This window comes from Dermacentor silvarum, chromosome 9 (genome assembly GCF_013339745.2).
Source record: "Dermacentor silvarum isolate Dsil-2018 chromosome 9, BIME_Dsil_1.4, whole genome shotgun sequence".
NCBI lineage: Eukaryota > Metazoa > Arthropoda > Arachnida > Ixodida > Ixodidae > Dermacentor > Dermacentor silvarum.
In genome coordinates this window covers 44,258,259-44,268,962 of record NC_051162.1, presented here as the reverse complement: position 1 = coordinate 44,268,962, position 10,704 = coordinate 44,258,259, and the positions used below count along the sequence as shown (strand labels likewise).

At 45.6% G+C, this 10,704-nt stretch overlaps 1 protein-coding gene and 1 non-coding gene across 7 annotated transcripts in view; one reads left to right on the top strand and one right to left on the bottom strand.

Annotated features, from left to right (window-relative positions):
- Window positions 1–238: 238 nt before the first annotated feature.
- Window positions 239–312, top strand: Trnai-aau (transfer RNA isoleucine (anticodon AAU)). Its single transcript has one exon. It is a non-coding gene; the product is annotated as a tRNA-Ile (tRNA).
- Window positions 313–7,000: 6,688 nt separating this feature from the next.
- Window positions 7,001–10,704, bottom strand: part of LOC119465221 (aldehyde dehydrogenase family 16 member A1) — a 109,423-nt gene continuing 105,719 nt past the window's right edge. For 5 of the 6 annotated variants that reach the window (XM_049656376.1, XM_049656375.1, XM_049656373.1 and 2 more), the window contains exons 12-13: window positions 8,922–9,110; window positions 7,001–7,516 (exon numbers count right to left, since the gene is read on the bottom strand). In XM_049656376.1, the coding sequence (XP_049512333.1) occupies window positions 7,214–7,516; window positions 8,922–9,110 (492 nt within the window). In that variant the 3' untranslated portion in view covers window positions 7,001–7,213. The remainder of the gene's footprint in view (window positions 7,517–8,921; window positions 9,111–10,704) is intronic. The other variant, XM_049656374.1, reaches the window with a different exon arrangement.

The following is a 10,704-nucleotide window of genomic DNA, read 5'->3' as shown; positions in this document are numbered from 1 at the left end:
TTGTGCTTGAATATGTGTAGCCGCAAGCGCCACCAAACAATGCGGTGTTGAGGCCACTAGTTTCTTTGGCGGCCACAGAAGGCAAAAGCATGGCCTTACGTTATGGCGCCAAGATTGCAAACGAACGTATGCAAATCCGTCAGCGTCGCGCTAATCACGCACACAAAATTAACACTTTTTGCCTTTTTCAGTGTATGATATATATTTATAGATTATTAAAACACGATAGCAGCGTGTTGGCCTGCTAGCTCAGTCGGTTAGAGCGTCGTGCTAATAACGCGAAGGTCGTAGGTTCGATCCCTGCGCAGGCCACATTTTTTTTTCTCCCCCCCTCCTTTTTTTTTTTTTTTTTCAGTCTGAACACGTGCACACTGGAAAGTTCTGAATGCCGGGTTCAGACCACCAGCCCTTTGTTTCAGTTACATTCACAGGTGGAGATCAAAATTGGGCAGAACGGACACAGCGCGGTTAGCCACCATAGCGTGGTAAATAAGGAGACAGAAAAAAGCGTACCGCATTGACTACATTGATAATGTAAAGATAAGAGTCGTTCCCGCACAAGCTTATTGCATGTGTTTTAGGTGTGCATGTACCACTTCGTTGCAAGCACATTCTTAAATATATATATATAATATATATATATATATATATATATATATATATATAGGCTTCCACACAAGGAATAAACATTTTTTCATTCATGTGTGGCAGATAGCACAATTATATTGAACTGGATTGCCCAAGCATGCGGACACTATCTGGACGAGAAATCAACATGCATAATCGACTACAAGTAGAAAAAATTCACTAATTCAATTTCTTACTGTGTATACCAGCACATTCTGCAATTTACAAATTGTACCCTGGGAGTTCACAAGGTGGATCCAATTATTAGAATGAATTCTCAGGATGACACCTGTTTCAAGATATTATTTCCCAAACTTTATGAAGAAACACACAAGACGCAATTGTTTCTCAGCTGTTGAATGCTTAGAACCGCGATTCGGGACAACAAATCCCGTCACACTGGCAACATGCATATGCGTATACATGTTGGAAACATAAACATAGGCACCGTAGTTATTCAACATTAGCAGGCAAAACTGCCAGATGTAAATTCAGCTCACAGCAGAAAATAGAAGTTCAAAGAGACATATAAAGCGTAACCTTTCTGAAATAGTATCTTGTGTGAAAGTGCAAAACGTTTGACATTGAGACAGGAACACAAATACACCGAGACGAGCTGTCAAACGTTTTATGCTTTCATAACGGATGATTCAACCAATCAGCTACGTTACTCAGTTTACTTTCTGAAGAACATCGCTTACTTTGGGAGAAGGCACAGGAACTACCTCGCCAGCAACAGCAGCAGAAATAGACTTGTTCTGCTAAACTGTTGGCTCTTTCGCGCTACAGCCTTTTGCAGCGAGCTTAGTGTAATGCCACGTACGTTTGCAGGCATTACTTAATTGCCGTATTCCGTCCACAATAAATTTGAATTAGGTGGCTACTGCTGTGACGTCACTCAGAAAATGTAGGATTCAGTTGGATTCAGTAGGAACAGTGGCACCACCTGTCCCAGCTACGGTGAAAACACAGTATTTGCTGAATGACTGTAGCTGTGATGTATGGCACCACCATATCATTGCAGCGGAATCCACATGTTTTGAGTGGCGTCACAGCAGACAATGCCTGCTGTCGTTTTAATTTGGACAGAGCAGGTAATACCCACGATCGAGGTGGATCATTGCAAAATGCTACCTTTGTGCAAAACTTCAGTGCAAACAAGCCAGCATTTAGCATAGAGGCAAGCTGCAGAAGCTAGAGCAACTTTTCACACTTTCTGCATTTACTACCAAGGAACAGCCGCAGTGCATGCTAAATATAAATAGTACAGTTAACCCTCGATATAACGAACTTCAATACAGACAAACCTCGACACCTCAATTGAACGAAATTCTCGATGTAACGAACTATTCTTATTGCCCCATCTTAGTTCTATTGAATTGACGAAACCTCGATATAACGAAAATCTCGGTATAACGAAGTTTTTCGCTGAAAGCACAACATCGTTATATCGTGGTTTGACTGTATAACGAAATTCTCAATATAACGAAGCCTGTAACTTTTCACGACTTCTTCGTAGAACACCATGTATTTTAACCCCAATACAATCAAGTTTGTTTAGGCATGATTTCAATGTAAGGAAGTTTCACTGCCACCACGAAGAAATACCAAGACAACACATTGAATGGAAACTTCCGCGGACACAGGCGGTCAAATGGCTGAATTACATGTGGCTGCTTGCGAACCCACTTCCCAAATCACGCCCTGCGCGACCGAGAGTGACTGCCGAGGCAGAGCCGTGTCCCGTTCCGTATGAAGTACAAGTGCAAGAAGATCCCAGCGCGCCCCTTGCGCTGTACTCTTTAGGTGCGAGTGAACGCGTGTGAGAGTGAGCCGAGAAGGATGGTGGCTGGAGGAGCCCAGTCTTCCTGTGCGAGCTGAGGGGGGGGGGGGGTAGTTTTGGTAGTTGTCTCCTTTTCTACTGCAGCCATGACTACGCATCGCTGAGCGTTTACGCAGCCCGCGCACCCTATTTCAGAGGTAATCTGCCACGTGTGCAAAGACTGGGTTAGCTGAGATGGCGTAACGTTGTGCACCATCTTCCTGCGTGTTTAGTGCTGGAAATTGCCCAATCTTGAGCTTTGGAGCTGCATTGAAGCAAGAGGCAAATGAATTCACTCGCTGCCACAGGGGTGGAGCGGACACGAAAGTATAGCTCGCTTCGCTTTGAACTGCCAATTCGATATAGCGAAGCAAATTGCCAGTTTTACCGACATCCTTATATCAAGGTTTAACAGCATATATCGAAGAAACGGAATGTGCTACGTATAATTTGCGTACTGTTCACTTCATATGTACAATGCAGTCACAGTATATATTGTAACGGGCTGATGAAGAAATTCAAGATTAGTATCAAGAGACCACGCTCTTGGATTTCGCAAGCCAAAAACCATCATCTTGTCAGCTGCTAAATTCATTGTAAATACTCTAAAAATATTTCGTGCTTCGGTTCTCCCTGTAATATTTTTTGATGGACGTACTGAGTCTCTACTCCACATACAACGGAGCTCCGCAGCGGACGCTTCCAGGTTGTCTCTGCAACGCCAACCCAAGGCGAGATTGTCCCCCCCTCCCGTCGAGTCTTCAACTGCCATGCCTAAAAAACAGTTACAGCAACTGTCAGAGAAAGACCGCAGATACAAACACGGAACGACGAGAAGAGTGATTCGTTTGTATGACGGCACTCATTGCACGTACAGCTTTCACACTGCATTGCCAGCATACGCGACAAAAAACATATGGTGCATCACATATACTGGAGGCTGAAAGCACAAAGAATGTGTGATTCAATGTACGTTAACATCTGTGCATTGAAAGGACAGAAAAATGTGTTCTATCTATTCGAAATTTTATTTAAGTGAAGGACACGAATACCACCAACTACAATTTTATTTGAAAAGGGTCCGAGTGCTTTGATCTTACTGTGGTAAAAAAAAAAAAAGGTTTACAGCACTCTACCTCTATATTGCAGAAGGCTTTTGTGCAAGAACGTAGTCATGTGTGAAATGGATTCACAATAATTCTCACGCCCGTTCTCACGCCCAAAATGGCACCGCAAATATTCAACTGCATACCTTGCTGTCTGGGTAATATCTGTGTTTGGCACATAGTACTTCAATGTTTTCAACCGCCTTATCAGAGGAGGTAGCAACAGCGTCGTCTGAGGCCTTATTCCTGGCAATGCAAACGAAACAGTAGTGGCAGCATGATTTCAAGATCCTCTACCTACTCCTTTTCGGGGATCCTTACACGCCTGGCTAAAAGCTAATGATGGAAAAACAGTTTCAACTTTGGCACCTTGATTTGCATTATTTTTCCCACAAATGGAGTTGATTTCATTCATTATTTATATCATTACCACTTGAGATGCTTGTAGAATTTTTCCGGCTCCATACACCGATGAGGTAGGCAGCAATTTCGGTTTAAGTAGAGTCAAGTCATTGAAATTACAGTTCCGGGTGCTCTAATTGAACGCAGCATCACAAAATGGCACTAGCAGCACTAATTCTCCTGTCTGCATTTCCCATGCTGCATTATTCTGCAAATGGTAATATACATGCACATTGACAGACGAACTGTCCTTTTAGTGGATACGGTATTGCCAGCTGCCATAAACATCAGTCCTAGATGCTCACACAGCATGCAGCAAAAATACCAATTAGGGGCACAATGCAAATGAAATCACAGTTGCTCGCATGACACGCAACAGTGATGCATGCAAACTGAAGTGAAGATTTGCACGGGCACGTGTCAGGCTTGTTAAATTTTTATTACAACGCACAAACAATGCCCAAACAACAACATTTGTCTAAGTACTGTCAAACAACACTTGAAGACCATGAGCCACCTCATGACCCACGCTTCACAACGTTTTCTTAAAAATAGAAATGTTCTTCGTCCAACCTATGTGCACAGTCAGGTCCCAGAAAAACTGATGATAATAGTCTCTCATCAAACAGTTCTTCAACGAGTAAGCGTACATCTGGAGGTGTAAGCAATACATATGCAACAAAAGACCAACTCATTCCTTTCTTGTTCCAAGCACAAATGGCTATTAACTGCTAACGAATACACAACAGGTACAGATTAAGTCCTTAGCATGCTTCTCTGGCTAGCTATCATTCATGCTACATATGCTACAAGACACTACAAAAGGGTATTAAAAATATAACATGAAAAAGGTTAATAAAGGAACAAATGAACAGTCAGTAAAAAGCTAGCACCATACGCAGACAACATGGCAGCAAATATTAGAAATATTACTGAAACACTAACACGAAGTTAAAAGGTAGCAAAGAGCGATATAATACTGCTACAGGAATGAGACCTTCAAAACAGGAACGCTTAAAACAGCTGTGTTTGCAAAAAAATAAAATTGTTCACCTACATTTGGTTAACTGGGGATAAGGTTTGTGGTACTCTTGAGCATGAACAACACTACTCACACCTGCAAACAGCACATGCGTACAATGATGTAATAAACTCCATGGTGTCCAAGTTTGATGAACTAACGCGGACATTATATTACATGGGCGAATACAGTGACAAGCTTCCACGATAACCAGAAATGACATTCACCTCTCATGTCACTCTGTGCTCCTTAGCACTGCGAACAGTCGCACTGTAGATGCAATGATGGAATGCTATAAATGGACAGCACCAAAGTTGTACAGATACTGTGAAACAGCTAGCTGCGCTAAGTTCTGACTGCAATCTCAAACTGTACTTTGGGAAGGAATACCTTGAGCAACAGTCCAGCCTGTTACACTCAACTTCTTCAATCCCTTGTTTCTCTAGCTTGGGAGGGTGTGAGGAAACCGACAGTTCTTCAAAATACTGCAGTACATGTTTGAATATGGTAAGCAAACCTGCCAAGTTGTCAGGCAATGTGGCCTCACAAACTGCTCAGCCAAATATTATTCCTGTGTTCGCGGGAAAGTGACCCCTGCCTTGTTCGTGTGAAACGGCAATTTTTCGACAATTTCGTCATTCTGGTCAGCACTGATCAGATAAAATTTTGCCAGACTCCTGATTTCAGTTTTGTTCAAAGACTGCCAGCTTCTTCGAGTTCCCAACCCTGTTTAAGATAACTCTTATGCACAGATAACAGTAAGGTCATTGGCCAGGTTTCTCTAGATGCCACGAGTGAACAGTGTCTCCAGAGGTCTAAAAATGGAGAAATTTCGAGACTCATTGAGCAGTGGCACCATCTGGTGCCACAGTACAATACCACAATGCGTTGATACTATGGCCTCTGAGATCAGGTGTTAGAACAGGCCAAACACAAGTGACCATGAGGGTATTAAAGCCTGCAGCGATGATGGGTGGAACAGTGGCGGCCATTGCTTTGCGCTGGCACAAGCTTTGAGCATAGCCTGAACAACGAAAAAGCAGGGATAACCACAAAGGTGTAGCAGTGGCAGCATAGCATTGCCAATAACTGTTTGTGTAAGGCACATTTAAAAAAATTTTTCCTGGATAAGTTTTGCAAGGTAATTTCCCTTTAGTAACAGATGAATTCTGCACTTTTTTTAAAAATAGGGAGCTTAAGGTTCTGCACCGCCAATGTTAGGGGATGCGAACTGCCAGTTGTACAAAAGAACACATAAAGGTGTACAAAAGAATGCAAACAGGGCGAAGGGCTTTGGGTGCACTATTTTGAAAGCTCTCTAATATGTTACAAGATACCATTTAGGACAAACAAATTTAGGACATGTTATCCAGTAAGCTGGATAACATGTTAATTTGTTCCATTTCCCACAGACTTGTTGCATTAAGCCCAACTTGGTAAGATCTATAGATTTCCAAGTTCATAACTTGAATTTCCAAAGCCGGTGTTAAACATAGAGGGAGTTTGTTCTAACTTGGTTCAGAGTTGTGTCAGAACAGTCATGTTCAGTCACTATGCCCGGGAACAAGGCACAATGGCAAGAAAGGCACAGTGAACCATAATGGGTGTTTGCAACGGCACACAAGAGGTTCGCAAGGGTCATACGAAATGACGCTTGAAGTTGCATCACAAAGGGTGGCCATAAGAAGTCTCCACAAAATAATACTAGGGTGAAACCTAAATTAGGCCTTCCACATGAAATGCTCTCACCTAAATGGCTCAAAGTTGATAAGACCACCGGCAAGGTATATCTGCATCAATAATACAGAAAGGAAGGCTTAAGGGCATAAAAATAAAAAACAACAAAGGCATAGTGTAAACTAGCTAAGCATGAGTGATGATCTCTCTTGAAAAAAAAGATACAGAACAAGAACTAAACAGGCTCATCAATGACAGCGTGTAGGAGATTAGATGCTAGCTACGGTTACGTGGAAATAACAAAGTTGGGTTGAGTCAGCTTGTTGGGCTGAAATCCACTCATTGGTCAGACAGAGTGTGTTGGGTAGAGCTGGGTCAGATTTCCTGGGAGGGTTTGGTTGAATTACTTCACTACAGGGCAAAACACCCAATAACAAGGTCCGATCGGTCTGGATCAGACCAACTTTTGACTTGACACGCCGTCAAGTTCGTGTAAACGAAGCCATCCTGGTCAAGGTCTCCCATGGCAGTGCTGGCAATCACCAATGGTCCTCGCCATCAGTTGGCGAACGTATCGCCAAACGGCAGCCAGATGCTCTTGGGCATCGTCGTGTGCTGGGTGACCTGCCAGCCCATCCAGTGGCGGTCCTGGTCGCTGCAGTCTTGCATGGGGAACACCCAGCTGCGCTTGTCATTGTGCGCCCCCGCATATTCGAGGAATGCCGCCGCGTCACTCTCCTGTCCGAAGTACCAGACGGCACCGACGTCGTGGTGCTCTACAAGTGTGCGCAGCGCCACCGACTGCTCCTTGCTTGACAGGACGTTGACCACACCCGGCGGTACGTCCGACGTCTGCAGGATCTGCAAGTACAGCGACACATATGGCACGTCATTGTGCGCAGTCCGTGGCGAGGTTGTTTGTGCTTCGGCCATCCCCTAGATGGTGTGCCTCTTACAGAGAAGCAGCGTAGCAGTTGTTATGGTGCAATCGGACACTAAACAAACTGAAGTAAGACTAGGACAGGAAAGAGTGTGACTCCTAACTAAATTTATTCATGGCGACAGGTTCTCTTTTAATGGGAAGGTGCCAGCGTGCTCAAATACATATGCGCACGGCATTCAGAACACGGAGATGAAATACGAAAATGCATACCTATACTAACATGCAATCAAAGAATTAATGTTCAGTACTGCACAGTGCCATCGACATATCACTGATAAAATGCTGTGCTTCTTTTCAATGTAATAAGCCTCCCTCAACTCTACAGCCAAGGCATCCTTGCTTTTACTTTTACTGAAGTCAGAAAGACTTGGCTCACGCTCCAGAACCTCAGTGCATAGGCAGATGTGCAGCAAGTTGATTCTTCACAGAAAGCTTGCGCACGCTTGCCGTCATGAATGCAACAGCCTGTTTGGCCAATAAGTAACCTACCACAAAAAATTTGGCAGAACCCATCTCATGTTGTCTCGACAGTAATGTGTTTAGCATTGACTCGTTACAGTGACACTACTGCCACCATCAAAACTAGTTATGTATGAGGCATGTACTGCCGTGGGGACTCCTCTTTCGTGCTTTCCTAAGCACACTTGATGTCATCTAGGCACCAGCACCGCACTGCCTGTGCGTGACCTCTGAAATGCATGGCACGTTGGTGCATGGGAAGGTCATGCGGTAACCGGGCTCTCCTCTCGCATTTCTCTAGCGGCACTGCCGAGAAATTCGCACCTGGCGTCCGAGACAAGAAGCATGGCGTGCCGGTGCCTTCGAACGCCGAGCATCATTCTCTCGCTTCCTGCACACCATGTGGTACATAATCAATGACCCAAGTTTGTGACAGGTTCACTGAAGAGCAGCACGTACTCAGTGCATTTGTGGCACATCCTGCAAATGCACCGGGGTGCTGTCTTTCAGAAACCCTTGCAACGTTGGTTAGATTCCTCTCAGCATCTGAGAAAATTAACGGATCTTTTTGGTTGTCTATGCACCATGGCACATTGTCAGGTGCACATCACTAGTTACCCAAGTTAGCATCAGACGTTCACTGAAGAGCGGCTCGCATCTACTGGCACATACCGAGTGTTCCAAGTTGGTGTCAAAGGTTTTCTTCGCACAGCGGTACCTACCCAGTCCCGCATCTACTGTGACCCATGTCGGTGTGGAAGAGGCTCGGCGAAGAGCACACAATTCCCCTCTCCCACATCCACTAATTCAAACCGCAAGGAAACCCTTCAGAAAAAAAGAGAAAAGTAAATAACTTCAGCTTGCCTGACAGAAGCGCAGCGCCGGCTGTGGCCACTCTGTGCTGGCGAGCACGACGACCGAGTTGCCAGCTGCCAGGGCTGCCGCCATGGCCGACACGAAGCTGCTCAGCAGGAAGGACTCCTCCGCGCAGACAATGCCAATCACGCCCACGGGCTCGTTCACGCGCACCACTGTACCCTTGACGGTCGTGCTCTGATTGAGGTGAAAGGGACAAGAACACACAGCCATGCTGTCAATCTGTCAATCATACAGCCTTACCAGTCATGAGCCTCATCAACCTCACACCTGTATACACAGCGATGTTGTTGACATGAATAAAGTTTGACCATATTCTACACCATTATACAGTAAAACCCTGGTGATACGAACCCGGCTGGTACGAATTTCGGTGTGATACGAATTCGTAACATTCCCCGGCTGAAATACATTGCTAACAATATGAAAAAAATCAGCTGTTCCGAACGTGTTGCCGCGCCGCTGTGGATCATACGAACGCGTGAGCAACAGAGGCGGCGTCCGAGCCAGCAGGGTGACCAACACAGACAAACCGGCACAGCGGGATCTGGGCGGGATCCATAGTCGCCAAGCAACCGACTACGTCACGTGGCTGCGCAATCTCTCATTAGTCCCCATGTCGAGCGGACCGGACCACACCACAGCCTAGCCGATGTTTAGTGAGAAAGTAGACGAGGACCGCTGCTGCAACGACTACTGAGGTGCAGCCCCGATGGTCAAAACGCTCCCTGCACTCGATGTGCTCAGGCGATCGTGAACGATTTAGGCAAGAAGAAAACGTCCCGTTGATATGTTTTTCAAGGGACCGTGAAAAAAAAGAGAAAAAAAAAGCAGCAGTTTCGCCCGAAAGGTGAAGCAACGGAGGCGTAGCAGCAGCAGCGAGCGAATTGCCCTTTCCGCTGTCTCTCGCTTCAACGCGAACTAAACATCGAAGGCACAGCGCATATGAAACTAAAGGCACTAGGTGCACTTTGTCAACATCGCAGATCATTTGGACGATAAGGTCCACGCGGACACGCACTTTGCGCACGTCGCAGATCATTTTCAGGATACGGTACTCACGCGGGTGCATCGTATCTGCAACGTGCCCGTCGCTTGTTGCTATGTGCAAGCTGGCTGCACCGCTAAATTTACGTGACCGCCACATTCAAATGCAACGTAACATACAAGAACATTATAGATTGGCGAAGTATCCCCGAAGTGTCATTGCGGAGCGCAGCGTAGCAACACCCCAAATAAAAAATACTGCTCCAGTCAGGTAGAGTGCTCCCTCCCTGATAGTGAGATTATATTTGGATCATCAAAAGAGTGATGCGCTTATTTAGGAATACCATCATTTCTCTCTCGCACCCTGTAAATCCGCTTGTTTACACCACCACAGTTTCACCGAGATCAAAGCCGTCATGCCACACCACCACTACTGCAAGGATTTCCGCCACTAGAACAAACGCTACAATAATAAGTGCGGCCGGCGTGGGCCAGACACCGCCAGACATTCAACGTGCCCTAAACGATTTGCTCCCTACGCACGTAGGAGCTGCGCTTGGCAAGGTCGCTGCGCCCGGTCCCCGAGATAAGAGAGCCACGCTGAGCGGAGACCAGTGCCTCAAAAGTCCCTAAGCAATTATGTCCCTAGGCACCTAGGAGCTCCACGATTGCCATGAGAACACGTGTTAAGTGGAAGTCTCCGCTGTACCTACTAGCAATTGTAAAATAGCAGACCAGGGTAATTGGAGATCACAGGGAGAGGCCTTCGTCCTGCAGTGGACAC